At 42.8% G+C, this 18,192-nt stretch overlaps 1 protein-coding gene across 3 annotated transcripts in view; it reads left to right on the top strand.

The window, feature by feature from the left end:
• The first annotated feature begins 287 nt into the window (after window positions 1-287).
• The window catches only part of ENOX2 (ecto-NOX disulfide-thiol exchanger 2), a 59,535-nt gene continuing 41,630 nt past the window's right edge, over window positions 288-18,192 (top strand). For 2 of the 3 annotated variants that reach the window (XM_075007477.1, XM_075007476.1), the window contains exons 1-2: window positions 289-530; window positions 15,092-15,232. In XM_075007477.1, coding sequence (XP_074863578.1) covers window positions 488-530; window positions 15,092-15,232 — 184 coding nt within the window. In that variant the 5' untranslated portion in view covers window positions 289-487. Of the gene's footprint in view, window positions 531-15,091; window positions 15,233-18,192 lie in introns of all 3 variants that reach the window. The other variant, XM_075007478.1, reaches the window with a different exon arrangement.

The raw sequence follows: 18,192 nt of genomic DNA, 5'->3' as shown, positions 1-18,192 counted from the left end.
AGGGCATAGCCCTGCACACGCGGCGCCACAGCACCTGGACGTACAGGCTGCGAAGCACCGAACCCAACTGCAAGTGCGCATGCGCATGCGCCACGCCGCACCCCACCCCTCCCGGTCCTGAACTCTCGCGAGAGCCAGGCTGCCATAGCAACCTGCCCCAGCTTGGCTCCGGGGGCCGCGCCCCAGGCTTTGTCTCGGCCCTGCAGCGCCCCCCTCGGCCTCTCGCCGCTCACGCACCCGCGCGGGGCCTGCTGGGACTGGCCGGGCGGCGCGGCTGTTCCGCAGGCCGCTCCGGCGCACGGGCCGCTGCGGCCTACGTTACTCACAGGGCCTGGCGCCGCGACGGCCAATCAGAGCGCGGGCCCCGCTCCGCCGGAACTACCTTACCCGGCAGCCTCAGCGCGCGGGGAGCGCGCCCCGCGGGAGGCGGCGTTGGTGCGGCTGTGCGGGCCCCGGCGGAGGGGCGGCCGCGCCGGGCGAGCTGCGGATGTATAAGGAGTATCGGGGCGGCGCGGCCCGGCGGCCGGCAGGTGAGAGACCCGGGGGGGGGCTCGGGGCCCCGGAGGCTGAGGGCGGCCCATGGCAGCGGGCCTGGCCGGAGCACCGTGCAGCGCGGACACCGCCCGGGGAGAGAGGCCTGGCGCGATGGGTGGGTAGGAGGGAGGCGCTGCTCCCAGCGAGGGCGTGTGCCCGAGTCGGCCGGCAGCGCGCAGGGATCGCTCGGGCAGGGCTCGGCCGCCCCCGCGTGTGACGGGCTGCGGGGGGCGCCTGCTGCTCCCCCAGTGGAAACGGGCCTCCCTCCGTCACGCCCCGCCTGCCGCCTGCCTAACTCCAGGTGCGGGGGTGGCGCCGTGCCACAGCGCGAGGCTGCAGGGCTGAGCCCTGATGTGTGCTTGGGCCCTCGGCCTGTCTCAGTTCAGTCCTACGTACCCTCCTTTCCTTTACACCTGTACCCGAAGTGTCCAGCTAACAGCAGCGCGGCTGGAACAGTTTTTACTGCGCGGGTGCTGTGAGCCTTTTAACCAGATTCTCAGTCCCGTGTATAGCGATCAGTACCAGAGAGGGAGCCGGGTTAGTCTGTATCTTCGAGAACAACAAGAAGTCCTGGGGCACCTTATAGACTAACAGGTATTTTGGAGCAGAAGCTTTCGTGGGCAAAGACCCGCTTCATCAGATGGTCTCTGCCCACAAAAGCTTATGCTCCAAAATATCTGTTAGTCTGTAAGGTGCCCCAGGACTTCTGTGTACAATGAAAATCACTTCAAGCTAGAGGGTGCTGTTGCACTCCCGGTTTCAGCACCTGTGGCTAATATATGTGCATCCTATGTGCATCACCCAAGCAGGTGTACATGTAGGGCTTTTTTCCTCTTACGTTTTCAGCCTTGGCTTTTTCTGTTGGGGCTTGCTTCAGAAAGGCCTTTTGTGTGTTCGCTCACATGCAGATGCATTCCTTGCTTCTCATAAGCCTACATGTCCCTCACGCTCACCTAGCTTTATATCTTCTTGCCAGGACCAAATAAGCTTTAAGGATTTCTTGGCTTCTAGCTTTGTTCCAGAGTTCTCAGCTTTTTCAGAATCCCACTCTTGTAAAGATCCATTTTAAGGGGGTCTGTGTGACTTTGTCTTTGGAAAGAATGCTTCTGATACAACATTGAAACTTGGGTTCAAGTGTGCTAATCAGCTGTTTTGTAACCTTTACGTCCTTGAGTGGTGTTTATGTGGGTCACCTCATGTAAATGTCAATATTTGAGACCAGAAGTTAAAATTCTAGGACAGTCAAGAATTAAGTTGTTACTAATGGATAATGTAAAGTTGTGGGGTATAAGTTGATGTTGCTACAGACCAGAAAATTGCAGTAGGGAACAGATGTCTGCTTCCTTGCACCCATCTGCAATGTAGGAGGAGACAGGAAAAAGCTGATACTGAGTATTTATGAAACATTTGTATTTGAGTGGCACAGGCTGGCGGTCTCAGGATGCCTGTACTAAAATATGTTTGGAATTTCTAAAGCCTATAGATGACAGTTTCTGGACTTAAAAAGCATTGCCACCCCCAAGGAGGAATTCTTATTAGACTCCGATTTAAGAACATAAGAACATAAGAATGGCCATACTGGGTCAGACCAAAGGTCCATCCAGCCCAGTATCCCATCTGCCGACGGTGGCCAATGCCAGGTGCCCCAGAGAAGGAGAACAGAAGACAATGATCAAGTGATTTATCTCCTGCCATCCATCTCTTGCCCTTGTTCTGAAGGCTAGGGGCACCATACTTTATCCCTGGCTAATGGCCATTTATGGACCTAACCTGCAAAAATTTATCAAGCTCTTTTTTAAACCCTAATAGAGTCCTGGCCTTCACAGCTTCCTCGGGCAAGGAGTTCCACAGGTTGACTGTGCGCTGTGTGAAGAAAAATTTCCTTTTATTAGTTTTGAACCTACTACCCATCAATTTCATTTGGTGTCCCCAAGTTCTTGTATTATGGGAAAAGGTAAATAATCTTTCTATATTCACTTTCTTCACACCATTCATGATTTTATATACCTCTATCATATCGCCCCTCAATCGCCTCTTTTCCAAACTGAAAAGTCCCAGTCTCTCTAGCCTCTCCCCATATGGGACCCGTTCCAAGCCCCTAATCATCTTAGTCGCCCTTTTCTGAACCTTTTCTAATGCCAATATATCTTTTTTGAGGTGAGGAGACCACATCTGCATGCAGTACTCAAGATGTGGGCGCACCATAGTTTTATATAGGGGAAGTATGATATCTTTTGTCTTATTATCGATCCCTTTTTTAATAATTCCTAACATCCTATTTGCCTTACTAACTGCCGCTGCACACTGCGTGGATGTCTTCAGAGAACTATCCGCTATAACTCCAAGATCCCTTTCCTGATCTGTCGTAGCTAAATTTGACCCCATCATGTAGTACGTGTAATTTGGGTTATTTTTTCCAACATGCGTTACCTTACACTTACCCACATTAAATTTCATTTGCCATTTTGCTGCCCAATCACTCAGTTTGCTGAGATCTTTTTGTAGTTCTTCACAATCCCTTTTGGTTTTGACTGTCCTGAACAACTTGGTGTCATCTGCAAACTTGGCCACCTCACTGCTTACCTCATTTTCTAGATCATTGATGACAAGTTGAACAGGATCGGTCCCAGGACTGACCCCTGGGGAACACCACTAGTTACCCTCCTCCATTGTGAAAATTTACCATTTATTCCCACCCTTTGTTTTCTGTCTTTTAACCAATTCCCGATCCATGAAAGGATCTTTCCTCCTATCCCATGACCACCTAATTTACATAAAAGCCTTTGGTGTGGGACCGTGTCAAAGGCTTTCTGGAAATCTAGGTATATTATGTCCACTGGGTGCCCCTTGTCCGCATGTTTATTAACCCCTTCAGAGAATTCTAATAGATTAGTTAGACACGACTTCCCTCTGCAGAAACCATGCTGACTTTTGCCCAACAATTCGTGCTCTTCTACGTGCCTTGCAATTTTATTCTTTACTAGTGTTTCTACTAATTTGCCTGGTACTGATGTTAAACTTATAGGTCTATAATTGCCAGGGTCTCCTCTAGAGCCTTTTTTAAATATTGGTGTTATATTGGCCGTCTTCCAGTCATTTGGTACCAAAGTGGATTTAAAGGATAGGTTACAAACCACTGTTAATAACTCCGCAATTTCACATTTGAGTTCTTTCAGAACCCTTGGGTGAATGCCGTCTGGTCCTGGAGACTTGTTACTATTCAGCTTATCAATTAACTCCAAAACCTCCTCTAATGTCACTTCAATCTGAGTGAGTTCCTCAGATTTGTCACCTAAAAAGACTGGCTCAAATTTAGGAACCTCTGTAACGTCCTCAGCCGTGAAGACTGAAGCAAAGAAATCATTTAATCGCTCCGCAATGGCACTGTCTTCCTTGATCTTTCCTTTTATATCTTTATCGTCCAAGGGCCCCACTGCTTTTTTAGCGGGCTTCCTGCTTCTAATGTATTTAAAAAACATTTTACTATCATTTTTTGAATTTTTGGCTAGCTGTTCCTCAAAATCTTTTTTGGCTTTTCTTACTACATTATGACACTTAATTTGGGAGTGTTTATGTTCCTTTCTATTTTCCTCACTAGGATTTGACTTCCACTTTTTAAAAGCTGCCCTTTTCTCTCTCACTGCCTTTTTAACATGACTGTTTAGCCATGGTGGTTCTTTGTTAGGTCTCTTACTGTGTTTTTTTATTTGGGGTATACATTTAAGTTGGGCCTCTAGTATGGTGTCTTTAAACAGTTTCCATGCAGGTTCCAGGGATTTTAGTTTAATTACTCTACCTTTTAGTTTCTGTTTAACTAGCTTCCTCATTTTAGTGTAATTCCCCTTTTTGAAATTAAATGCCAGAGTGTTTGACCGCTGCGGTGGATGGTTAAGTGCCATGTGCCTAGACTTCGGTGCCATGTGCATAGACTTTAGTGCCGTGTGTAAAATTGCAGTTCTCAATTAGGTCCATTTGTCCACTAAGTCCATTAGCCATCAACATGTGGCGCTAAAGAGGTCTTTTTCCCAGGCTTACAGTTTTAGCCTGAGGTGACATTTGCAGTACAACCCCGATGCCATTTTAGAACAGTATTTATAACTCAACATATTAAATCATCTGTTACCTCACAGAGTTAAGTGCAACTGAAAATCACGCATTTTGAGGGTTTACTGTACTGGAAATTCTATTGATCTGAAGAAGTGGGTCTGTCCCACAAAAACTCATCCTCTAAACTATTTTGTTAGTCTTTAAAGAGCTGCATCACTGCTGTTTTGTTTTGTTGATATGGATGTTAGTCTCCCATACATGGACACTTTTACTACCATTGCTGATAGCAGTTGTCAGCTCCATTCTAAACTGCTTAGATTATGCAGTTCTGCAAATGACTAAAAAAGTCTTTATTGGTTTTGTTTTGTTTCTGGCTTCCAGTGTTAGAGAGAGGACTGAAAAGTCCTTGTATTTCTTGGAGGCTTTTTGTTTTTGAAAATTGGATGATATCCTCACCATTTAGACCCGTGGTAAAGAGACCCTTGAAGAATTCCATAGAGATTTCAACAACCTGCATTCCACTGTCAGTCTTAGCCCTGACCATTCCATGTGAGATGTATTTTCTGGACACCGTAGTATAAATCACTGATGGCCAAATCAATGCCACCCTCTACTGGAAACCCACTGACTGCTGCTCTTGCCTACATGCCTCTTGTTTCCATTCAAGACACACAGTGCAATCTGTTGTTTATAGTCAAGCATTTAGATACAGCCACATCTGCTCCTGTCCTTCTGACAGAGACCCAAAACTTCAAGATCTCAACGAGGTATTCATAAAACTTTACCCATCCGGAGAAGTTTGGGGGGGAAAAAAATTGACAGGGCCAGACGAATATCCAGAAACCAGCTACTTCTAGGTAGGCCCAAGGAGCTTAACAACAGAACACCACTTGTCACCACCTCTTGCCCCCAGCTCAAACCCCTCCAGTGTATTATTGACAATTTGCAACCTGTACTGGAACATGATGCTACACTCTGAGGCCCTGTGTGAGAGGCCTGTCCTTTCCTACGGATAATCACCTAGCTTCAAGAAAAGTCTCACTAGCAACCACATGGCACACCACAGATATACTAATCCTGGAACTTTTCCCTGCAACAAACCCCATTGCAACCTCTGTCTCCATGTTTACACTGGTGACAGTATCACAGGCCGTAACCATGTCAATTACACAATCGGGTGCTCATATTCCTAGACTTCCACCAATGTGACATATACCACCATGTGCCAGCAACAGTCCTCTGCTCTGTGTTTTGGATAAATGGGGCAATAAGTTTGCCAAAGAATGAATGGACACGAATCAGACATTAGGAATCTGAATACACATAAACCTGTCAGTGAGCATTTCAGTAGAGCAGGCCATAGCATTCAAGACTTGAAAGCCTGCATTCTAAATCAGAGATTTTAACACCAGATTACAAAGGGCGGTATCTGAATTGGAGTTCAACCTCAAGTTTGGTACTTTATGCTTCGGTCTCAATAAATATATCAGTTACCTTATGCATTACAAGGACAGTTCCCCATATTTGATATTCATATTGATCTCAGGCAGCCCACTTAATTTAATAGGAACTTTTAGTAATTTTCTTTTCTCTCCTTCCTCCTTCTTTCCTGTGTGGCTGGTTCATCACTTTTTCATTTTTCTGTTGTATGAAAGCTAGATGAAGAGAACTTATCAGAATTTTTCAGATCTGAAGAAGTGGATCTGTCCCAGGAAAGCTCATCACCCAATAAATCATTTTATTAGCCTTTTAAAGTGCTACAGGACTCTTTTTGGTTTTGTGACAATACAGACTAACATGGCTACCTCTGTGTGATTGTGCTGCTAATTGCATCCCTACTTGCTCTTGAATCTTTCCCCTACATCCAAGAGTTAGCCTATAAGTGTCACTCACTGGAGACTGATGGTAACACATGCAGCAGTGACGGCAATTTATGAAAGCCACTTCAATTTCTCACCCTCGTGATTCCTAGATTCTCTAATGCTGCCTTCTGTGTAAGTGCAGTGTCAGATGTGTTAGTGTTAAGACCCTTTATGTGCTCTGGTAGCTGTATGTCAGCTTATTTACGTGTGAGGAGCTAAACAAGAGCATCCTATGTGAGCTGAATTGTGTCTTTAATTTTATTGTGGAGTTGGCAGTAGCAGGATAACAGACTGTAAGATCTATTGAGGAATTTTGCCTGCAGCATCTTGTAATGTTCCTGGTACAATATGCAGGTACCCTATGCACTTTGTATTTTTTTCCCAACAATCTGTTTCCCTGTGGTATCACTAAGTGGTCATTGTTAGAGATTTATGTTGGCTTGAGAGTGGCAGTCATGTTTTATACAGCTCTTATCTAGCCCGGGTCTAGCAGCTTTCTGTGTATTTTGAAGTGATGATCTTGATGCCATACCTGTGCAATGCATTTCTTGCCTTGTATTGCACGTTGGAGGGTTGTTACCACTGCTAGATTATAACCTGGGAATGTTTGCATCAAAAAACCATTTTCAAATACTTGATATTTTTCTGTCGCCTTATCATATTCTTCCAATCAACATGTTCTAATATATTGCTAAAGATTTGGAATGCATTTTAGAATGGGGACCCTGAAGCAAAATCAGAATAGCAGCTTCTAAACTTTCCTATTTATTAGCTTTTGAAATGGATGGCATTTAAGCAGAGAAATATTGTGGGTTTTGTTTTTTTTGTTTTTCCCCTGCAGATACTGGCAGAAATAAAAAAAAAAGAAAGAAACTGCTATCAAAAAGGTTGCAGAAAATCACAATAGCTTTTGGCATCAAATTACGTCACAAAATAGACCTAAGAGAAACCAACTGCATATCTGCAAAATGTCATGTTTGTGTAATACCATAAATATTCAAGGTTTCCTTGGCATTTCTAAATGCGGACATTTGTTTAATTGTTAGAAATCAATGTGATTCAAGAACAAAGACTAGAAGGCTTATTGTTCAGGCTGGTGACTATTTAGTACTATATTGAAAAAAATTCTAGTAAAGCCTGGTCAAGTTCACCTGCCCCAAAAAGAAAAAAAAAAAGTTCAGTATCATTATTTCTACAGGATATTCTTTTGTAAATTTGTGTTCAGATAAGTGAAGTTGATAAGAGTAAAGGAAATGAGGAAGTGGACCCATGTCTGTCACTCAGCGCCAGATGGATGATAGTTAGACTTCATGAATATATGCATTGAATTTCTTTTTCTCTAAGTGGGCATGGGGGAGATAAGTGTATCTGAATCACAGTGCTTCAAGATCACTCTTACAGAGCAATACAGTAAATCAGCTGTCTGATGCAGCAACTGGTGAATTGAATTGTGTTAAGTTAGAACAATAGATTTGTGTACATTTTCTGCCCATCCTGATGATTTAAATTTACAGCACAGGCTCCATTGTCTCTCTGCATTGGTTAGCTTTTTTTAATTAAGGCCTGGTCTACACTAACAGAAAATCGCAACCTTAACTGTTACAACTGTTGCAAGAGAAGCTCTAAGATAGGCTACATCTACACTACAACTGGGATTGACACTCTACATTGGTGATCACTTTGGTGGGTCTAGTGAAGACACACCAGACTGACAACAGATCACTCTCCAGTTGATTTCTGTACTCTACACCCAATGAAAACAGTAAGTTAGGCTGATGGGAGAGTTTCTTCTGCTGATCCTCCCCCATGATGTTGGCCCTTTGGTAATTTGACCTAAGGAATTTTGACTCCTGTTACTCAATTTGCCTCTTTGGAGCTGCATGCTGTAGGTCGACTTATGCAGTAGTATTGCCCTAGCCATAGTTTCAGTTATATTGGCAAGAAAAGTACTTTTTCTAGTATAACTTACTTTGTTTGGGAACTGGTTTAAGTTAGGCTAGCAAAAGAAATGTTTTGCCTGTATAAAAAACATCTCTGGTAGCAGCATACCTTTTCCAGTGAGACAGGGTCTCACTAAGTGTTGGAGATCATCTTGCCTGGTGGCTTCATTATCTTAATGACTAATGTAAATTTAAAAGTGTCGTGTGTGCATTCCTGAAAGAAGGGCATCACAGAAAGCATTTTCTATACTTGTGACTATTGAAGCAGTACATTCTCTATTTTTTGTGCCACAAAATAGCAAAAGATGCAGAGTGTAATAGAAAACGTGTGTTTTCCTTAGATAGAGAATAATTTTTCTTTTATTGAGTAATACAAGTCTGACTGTCTTGCGTTCTCACACTATGCTTGCTATATATCTTAGCAGAAGAACTTTTCCTGGCAATGCTGTACCTTGAAAAGCATAGTGGCTTACTACAGTCATCATTTCAGGAAGTTTGTTAGATAACAAAGACCTGAAACTGCAGATCTTTAGGTTTAAAAATCTCATTTCCAGTGAAGAACTGCAATTCCGTGTGTTTCTAGTGTCATGCTAATCAGTGAGAACCAAACATATTTAAATAAACCTTCAAGAACCATTGCAATGACTACGTTAATGAGCTAAGTCAGCAGATCCCACTCTTTTTTTTTTTTTATTGGAACTCTGCTGGGATAGATTGATATATTTCCCCCTTCTTCCCGCCACATAGTCTTACATTATGAAATGGGACAGATTTGCTACTTTGTCTATTCTTCTGTCTGTAATTTGGATGTTCTTTTTCAGAAGGATCTGCTCTAGGAATTATTTTGGGGAAATTCTGTGTTCTGTGCTCTATCATCAGATTAGATGATGATCAATCCAGTAGATTCTCTGATTTCATTGAAGTTTTTGCTCCTCAGAATGGCTGCCAGTTTTTATAACTTGCAATGGAATTGAAGTGTCTCATGACCTCACTAAAACGGCCACTATCTCATTAGGGTGATGGGGTGCCTCTAGTAATGATAGCTGCTGTTTCATATTGTTTTTGGTGGTAGCAGTTAGCCTCAGGGGAGATGGATGCCATTTCACTAAAACCTACCTCTGTGCTTCTCAATCTTCATGCTGCTCAGCATGCACCACACCTTTAAAATATGTGAGAAATGACTGGCATACCAACAGAAATCAGGTATCACATTGTGCCTAATCGCTGTAATACGAATAAATGAAAATATCAGTGCCTAGGGTCAGGCCTAATCTATGCTAGAAAATTAGGTAGTTTTATTATAGAATCAAAGAAGATTAGGGTTTAAATAGACCTCAGGGGGATATCTATCTAGGCCCAACCCTCTGCTCAGAGCGGGACCAACCCCAACTAAATCATCCCAGGCAGGGCTTTGTCAAACTGGGCCTTAAAAACCTCCAAGGATGAAGATGTCACCTCCTTCCTAGGTAACCCATTCCAGTGCTTCACCACCCTCCTAGTGAAATAGTTTTTCCTAATATCCAACCTAGACCTCCCCCACTGCAACTTGAGACCATTGTTCCTTATGCTGCCATCTGCCACCACTGCGAACAGCCTGGTTCCCTCCTCTTTAGAACCCCCTTCATGTAGTTGAAGGCTGCTATCAATCCCCTACTCACTCTGCTCTTTTGCAGACGAAGTCCAGTTCCCTCAATCTCTTCTCATAAATCATGCACCTCAGCCTCCTAATCGTTTTTGTGAAAAATCCACACCCCCTGAGCATGGCTAAAATCCCCAGTGTAGATACATACTTGACAGATGTTCCATTAATACTCCTTTTGTTTAGATTGTTTTTTTTGAAGTTTTGGAGTTTTCATAATAAACTATATTGAAGGATGCAGTCTCACTAAAAACAAAAACGAATTCTGCTCACTTGTTGCTGTAAAGTTAATAAATTGTCTTACATTCAACATGAAACAAAAATCATTGTTGCAATACAAACTTTTCATTATTAACTCAAAAATGTTATCTAGAGCTTCAATAAATTACATTCGTATTTGTGGTAATTTTTTATACAGAGCCAGGAAAATGTTGTTAATGCATTAGTATTAATGTCATAAGGCAATATTTTAAATATAATTCATAGTTTGCAGGAATTTCAGCTGCATTCACTGAGGGTGCTTCCAAGGCTTTCAACCTGAAAATGCATGAAAAGAAAAAATCCACTTTGAAGCCCAGCCTGTTCACATGCAATTTCAAAACTTTTAGTGCGCCCTGCTGCATGAAGAAAATACTCCCAACAGCTGCCAAAGAAACTGTGACAGCTAACAGCTGAGATGCCATTTCCATGTGTTGTCACTTGGCTTGCATACATGTGTGTACGCACTGATAACTAGTTTTAGCAGAACTTGCTAATACAACCTATGGTAGTTAAATACAGGTGACTGGAACGTTGTTGTCTCATTCAAATTCGATGCATGGTATGAACAGACATCAATTACCTCACGCATTATAAGGACTGCTTCCCTTCTTTTGATGCTGCTAATTATCTCAAGCAGGAGGATTAACATCCCCCCAACTCCTCATTCCCCTCCTATGTATTTGATTTGTCAGGTGTTATTGCATATTTTTTGGGTCCTCTGTACTTAAATGTCAGTCTGTATTGGAAATGAGATTGCTCTGATGAAGTGGGTCTGTCCCACGAAAGCTCATCACCAAATAAATCATTTTGTTAGTCTTTAAAGTGCTACATTCCTGCTGTTTTGTTTTGCTGGAGTACAGTACAGGCTAACTCAGCTACCTCTCTGTTACTTTTCAGTGTAACTCAAAGGTGGCTGGCTGTAGCTTTCATTCAGATCCTTTGGAAGTGATTTGCATGCTGGAGGGCAGTTGCATTTGGGCAGACTAGGAGGAGTGGTTTTCCCAGCAAAGCGATATTGATGGCATCCCAGTTTGGAGGATTGAAGAAACAGCTGTGCGGCAGCCTTTCTGTACCTTATTATCTGTTGTTGGCTGCATGTGGGTTCTCTCTGAGCCCTGCACTGATACAAAACATGTATCTGCATCCTTGGATTTGTGGGGCTCCATTCTCTGTGTGCTTGGCCAGGTTTATTACTGATAAGGCATGGTGTTTGTGTCATGTATACTTAATACATGACAGTGGATTCTGTTCAGAGATCAGCAGAACTTTTTATTCTCCGAGGGCAATCAAGGACACACCCTGTTTTATATATGGCTACAATTTACATATTGTCGTTCTGATGTGGTTAGTTACCACTCTTTATCTTGCACATGTTGGTTCAGTCAGAACATCTCTATCCATCACCCTGTCATTCTGACCTTATCTTGAGGAGGGGTCAGTTTGTCCATGTATCATCTTCAGGGAGTGTACTTTTACTAAACGTGGTTTAGGGGTGTTCTGGCACTATCCTTCTGGAATGTGTTTATGTGACTATTTAGTGCCTAGGAGTGCATGTGTTCTTGCTGTGCCAGTCCTGTTCTTGCCAATTTCATGTATTGAAAGTGAGTCTGCAAGCAGGCATCCACTTTGTAACAGGTCCTAGCTTTTGCTCATAGCCCTGTTCTTGCTAACTTTGCTACATATCTGGCGGTCCGACTTTTAATTTGGGACTTAGGTCTGTATGCCAGGCCTTGTTCTTGGGATCTCTTTCTAGTGCAACTGGGTAATGTCACCAGTCCCCTCCATCAAAGAATGGGGTCTGACAATTTTACTTAGTCCATCCAAAGAATATGTTCACCAGCTGAGCAATGACTGAATAATTTCTGCCCTGAAGAAAACCATCTGAGAAAATTACGAGCTTCCAGAAAAGGCACATAGAGAAAAATGGTGCGTGTTGCCACTTGTGACACGAAGCTCTACAGTCTGAAACTAGCTATCTCTAAATTTGCAGGCCAGAAGGAACCACTGTCATCAGCTAGTCTGACCTCTAGCATAACATGCCATAGAACGTCTCCAAAATTGCTCCTATTTGATTTAGATCAGATTTTTCAGAACATCTGGTCTAGATTTAAAAATTGACAGTGATGGAGAATCTATGACAACTCTTAGAAGGTTGTTTCAAAGGTTAGTTGCCCCCACTGTTGAAAAGTTATGGGGCTTTTGGTTTTAGGTAAACTGTGCCTAACTTTACATTTTTCCAGCCTTTGCTCTACTGAAGAGCTCATTCTCAAATATTTGTTCCCCATGTAGGTACTTATGAAGTAACCATCACTCTTTCATCTTTCTTTAATCCAAATAGACTGAGTTCCTTGAGTCTGTCATTAGAAATCATGTTTTGTAACCTTTTGTTCATTCTTGTGGCACTTTTGTAAAACCTCTCCAGTTAGTTAACATTCTGTGGACACTGATCTGTCGACAGTGGTCACACCAATGTCAAATACAATGCTTGGTCCGTGAACATTTTGCCGCTGGCACAGTTCCTTGACACCCTGCTCTGTAGACAGTTTAGGAGCTGGAGCATCGGGATCTGTGGGGAGCGGGTTCTGGTGGAGAGGCTCTGACTTGGAAGTCAAAACTGACAAGTTGGCTTGGGGGTGGGCTCTTGGAGGAAGGGGTAGGTTTGGGACTACAGAAGGTAGGACCTCTTACTGTCTCCTCCCACACCCCTGCATTTAGGAAGAAAACATGACCCTGGGCCAAACAGGGGAGGATATTCTATATAAAAGCTCCCACACATGTTGGGAGACAAATTGCTATGCTATGCAAAGTGGGAATTTGATCTTCCTATGTGTTTGTACAGCATCTCGGACGGTAGGCTCCCAATCCCGGCGGGAGCTTCTGGCTAATACTATAGTCGGTCACTTTCTTAGCTCTGGTTTTTTGGGCACTAAACCAAAGAGCATTCCTCCTATGCACAAGGGAGAAGCATTGCGTCCTTTAGCTCTGAGTTTGCAAAATATGTGCATTTCTATATAACATTATTGCCTGTAAACTTCATGACCTGTCAGAGCTCAGGTATTTATCCTGAGGTTTCACAGGTTTATGGGGTGATATTTAACCCTTGCAGTAGGAGTAAGAGTTCAGTCTTATGGGCTTTTTAAGTGTGTGATGAAATCAAACACTTGTTTTATGCAATAGGGGCTGAAATAGTAGCTGGCCACCTGTTTAGCCCATGCATGATTTAGCTTGCCAAGATTCCAGGCACACACAAACACTTGTAAATGAAGAGGTTGAAATACAGCATGGCAGAAAGGGGTGAGAGAAGATGAGCTCTGCTGTGCTGTGCTTGTGAATAGTCTCATCCTATTCCTAGCAGCTTTTGCACCATTATATCACATTGCCCTTTAGACTCTTATTTAGCCATGTGGTAAGTACATACTGAGTGTCTCTTGGAAAGCTCTCAAACTCAAGAGTCTGGTGCTTCTTCATGTAGTGAAATTTCAGTTTTTTTTTTTAGAGGACTCTGCATATTTTCTTTCTTTGGGCAAGCTTACAGAATCAGCTGGTAAATCCTAGCCATTGGGGCCACTTGCTATCCCCTGATTCCCTTCTCCTGGAAACGGCCAGGGGTACATTTAGGGAGTAAAAGCCATTGACTCTGAGCCACCTGCCAAAGTGTTCCTAGTTTCGGATGTTCTGATCTGTAGGTTGAGACACTCTGGTATTGAGGGCCTGGCACTGTTGTTTTTGGAGAGCCACTTAACAAAATGTGCAGAGGGAGCAGCACTGAAGTTCCTGGTTACCTCCAGGTTGACGGAGTCCTGTACTGAGAATTTGCCATCCATTGTCTCTTTGAGAACCAGTTCCCAAATGGTTCTTTGCCCAGCGTGAATGACATCCCAGCCCTGGATCTGGTGCCTCTTGATGCAATGCTGTGTCCTGGGAGTCCATCCTTCAGCTCAGTGCTGAGAGATTTCACCCCATAATGGGGAATGCAACTGCTTCTGTAATTTTTGTACCATCTTTCACTGCACCTTTGTCCCCACATCAAGTCTAAGCTTCCACCCACAGACCTGTGCATCAGTGATTTCAGCTCTTGTGATCATTGAACAGAAACAAAGACTCTAGGTTGCATCTGGTCTGGGCAGATCTGTCTTTAAGCTCTGGAAGGAAAGGGAAGGGTCAAATGGCATCTAGAACTCTGTAAACAACGTTCAAGACTTCAGATGAATTTTAACCTAAAATTACCAAGATTAATCACTTTGTCAGAGCGGTTCTGTGCTGATAACCTAGGTCAGTGTTTCCCAAACACCATAATTGGATGCGATACTGTGATTCCCTAATGTGTGGAATATGCCATTTTGCTCCATGTGTGAGTCGAGGTTTGTAGGGGACACCACTTGTACAAGATGGAGTCCTCCACACAGCAGGACATTATACGTATGAGGTCACACTGTGTGGAGGATGCCATTTTGCTCTATGAAATGGTATCCTCCATGTTGAGTGGGATCCTGGGAAGAAACGATTCATTAAAATGGGGTTGTGCCCACAAAAGAATTGTGAGCTTTTGAGCTGGGTATAGTAAATGTACTTCTGTAAAGAGGGCTGATTCCTTGTGTCTTCCTCCAGTTCATCAACAGGGTAGAAAGGGGGAGTTCATTCAATTCTGGCTTGCAGTGGCAGCTAGTAGATGGTCTCTGGAAAGACTCCAGTACTGCTCCCTCTGGGCATCCAATATATGGGATTCTTCTCCAATTTCTGAGATGCTGTATGACAATCATGAAAATCTGAAAATATCCCCCATAACAAATTATTTCTTTCTCTTGCAGGATTAAACCCGACGCCCTTTGATCCTGCCCCTAACAACGGACCTTTGCAGTTTCCCGCCGCCGGCCTGCTGGTTTCTGAAAGTGCAGCAGAGAATGGAGGGGAGCCAAGCAACAAGAGGAAGAGAACAAACATTCCCCCAGGTAAGCCGAACAGATACTGTGTGTTTAGCTGTGAAAAAGAATGTGAGGGAAACAACCAAGGTGTCTGGTTAAAATGGCAAAGCAAAGTAGCTTTAGTCCCTGCTGTGTCAGTAATTCAGCGTTACTGGGAGATCTGTTTCTGTCACTTGTCACAGGATAGCTAGAAATAACCAGAATCACAGCTTGGTACGTGCTCAAGGCGGATTAGTCAGCAATAGGTGTTCATTTCTCTTTTGGATTAGATTGGTGTGCAAAGTATTCATGGCTGTGTCTTCCTGTGTGTTGCCTTCGCTTCTGCATACTGGGACTAACTAGTTGCCAATTTTATATAAGTAGCCTGGTATCTTTATCTGGAGAAGCGTGCGTGCCAGAGTCCAGCACCCTGCAGGTTAATAGTTTTGAAATTGTAACTCAAAAATAATGCTTAGAATCCCCAAAATCATGAGATTAACAACAAATGTTGAATGCCATTCATTTGCTTTCTGGTCTGTGAGCCTTCAGAATTTACACGTTCAGGCTTTTTTTTAAATGAAAGCTGAGATTCTTACATAATATGATACCAGGGGCTGGGGCTTTAAGAGAAACACCAAATAGTATGAGTCTTTCAATGAAACAGTGAGTCTTCCCTCCGCTCTTCAAGCCTGCCATGTGCTGCTCAGTTGGTTGCATTGCTGTCTTCAGGGTACCCCCACTGAATCCCACATGCAGTGACTCATTTCTTGTAGGCTTGCAACCCCAGGGAGGGCAATACTCCCATTTCCCCAGGAAGAATGAGAAAGAGACAGCCTATGTTATGGGTAAGACAGAGGTTCTCCAATTCTAAAAGCTTTAGTTTAAAGGCGAATTTATTAGCTAATGTCTGTTTAGGTTTCTTAGTATTTCTTTTTCTGGACGTTATTCTCTCTTTCATTCCACCCACATATAGCTATATTATCTTAATCTTTTGCACTGGTTTCCGTACTAGCTTTCCAAATCATGCAACATTTTTTACAAGTGGCAGGGGATGGAGTTAAGGCTGCATAGCAGCTTTTTAATTGAATTGTGGTAATGTGAGTTTTAGATCTTAACAGGGAGCATAAAGAATCACAATTGATTTGCTAGAAATTAAAGTGGAACCTTAAACTTCTGATTTCCTGGATTTGTATAGTTTGAAGGTAGGAAAATCTAAGAACAACCTCAACTAATGCTCAAGAAAGTTTCTCTAGTTTTCTGAGGCAGTAGAATAGATGAATAGAAATATACCTAAATAAGTGCAAGATACTTACTTTATTGTATATGAGTTTTTACTGATTATCACCTAATAACGAAACTGTACTATTTACTGTGAGAAGTGAAAAGCCATGAAAAAGGGGAGAAAAAAACATAATAGGGAAGGCCAAATTCTTATGGAAAAGTTTCCTTTGACTTCATCTGAACATGAAAATGAATCCTGTCAGAAACTGAACTGAGGCTGCTCAGGCCTAGTGGTTGGAGTGGTGGCAGCTGGGCTTTAGCATCACAGCTGGGGCCGGGAGAACAGCAGCGGAGCTGGAAGAAGTCAAGAGAAGAAGTGAGGGCTGGAGCAGGGCTGGGGACAACGCTGGAGCAGATTGAGACCTGTGGAATTTGTCACCACTGTTAGTCAGAGGAAAGTTCCAAGCCATGAGAAGACACTGAAATGAGTGACACTTTCTCTGGTGAGATTTATATGCCCGATCTCAGTATCACCCGAGCAGCTCCTGGCTGGTGAATTGGCAGAGCCTAGAGCAGGAGTGAGTCGTGGTTTCACAGATGACTCATCCTTCCACAGAACGGAAGAAATAGCTGCTGCTCCTCTTAAGTAGCTAGAACTGTGAAGACATTCCTTTTAAGTAAATTTATTTATTTATTGGACTTTCTCTGTGCCAATAGAGGGAAAAGTGTTTTTGAAAACTATAAGGAAAGTGCTTGTTCCTCTTCTATTTCTTCTATGAAACAACATTGTTTTTTGGAAATAAAATAGGAAATCCATTGGTAATTGTCAATGAGAAGAGAACGCTAATAACTGGTTATCAGTATGAAATTTTAAAGAAAGATGCAATGAGTTCAGAAAATTCAGTGAAAATCAAGGAACATTCAACTAAGCACATTTAAAGAGCAACTTTTATTATACAGTCCCTATCTGTATGAGATGAAAAATTGAAAACTTTGTTTTATGTCTGAATCAGTCTATGGATGTGTCTGTGGAATAAAATATTGATGAATTCTTAAGTTTAAGGGGAACAGAATTTGTATTTTTGAGTTATTGTGGGGTCATTGGATTCATACGAGTGGTTGTATTTTTAAATGATTTCAATATCTCCTGTAATATGTTCATTATGGAAAAGAATTGCTGTAGCATGGAAAGAGTTTGACTCAGTATTACAAGTGAAAAGCGTTTGAGTCAGCCACTTGTATTATACATAGGATGAGGTCAGGTTTTTCTCTCAAATAATGGCAGGGATAGCCATATGATTGTATTTACTGAGTTCTTGCATATAACTTGCTTAAAGAAAAAACAAAAGAAATATCCAAACACAAACCTCCTTCGGGCATAACTGTAACAATGGAATCAGGTTCCCTACAGATTGTAAAGGGCTGGGTGATTATAGTATCCAGTTCCCAACATCCAACGATGTAATTTACAATCTGAAAAGCTGCATAATACTTAACTTAAAAAAAACGTAAGGAACTTCTCGGGCAAAACTTTAATCATATCACATATGAAAACCCTCATAAGGGGCCGTTTATGTCCAGTTCCTAGACTAAGTGCGTGTCTGGGCCCCTTTGGTTATTCTGTGTACACTCCCTCTCAGGCCACAGGTCTCTAGCCTACACCTTTCTCAGGGTGAAATTGTGATTCTGCCACTCTCTTGGACAGGGCTCTGACAGTAGTCCTCTGAGATGAACTGTGATTATTTCAGCAGACCTGTTACGGGTTCATTTCAATTCACTTCTTCAGG

This window comes from Carettochelys insculpta, chromosome 13 (genome assembly GCF_033958435.1).
Source record: "Carettochelys insculpta isolate YL-2023 chromosome 13, ASM3395843v1, whole genome shotgun sequence".
Lineage (NCBI taxonomy): Eukaryota > Metazoa > Chordata > Testudines > Carettochelyidae > Carettochelys > Carettochelys insculpta.
Note: the sequence above shows the minus strand (reverse complement) of the source record. Positions and strands in the feature narration are given on the sequence as shown.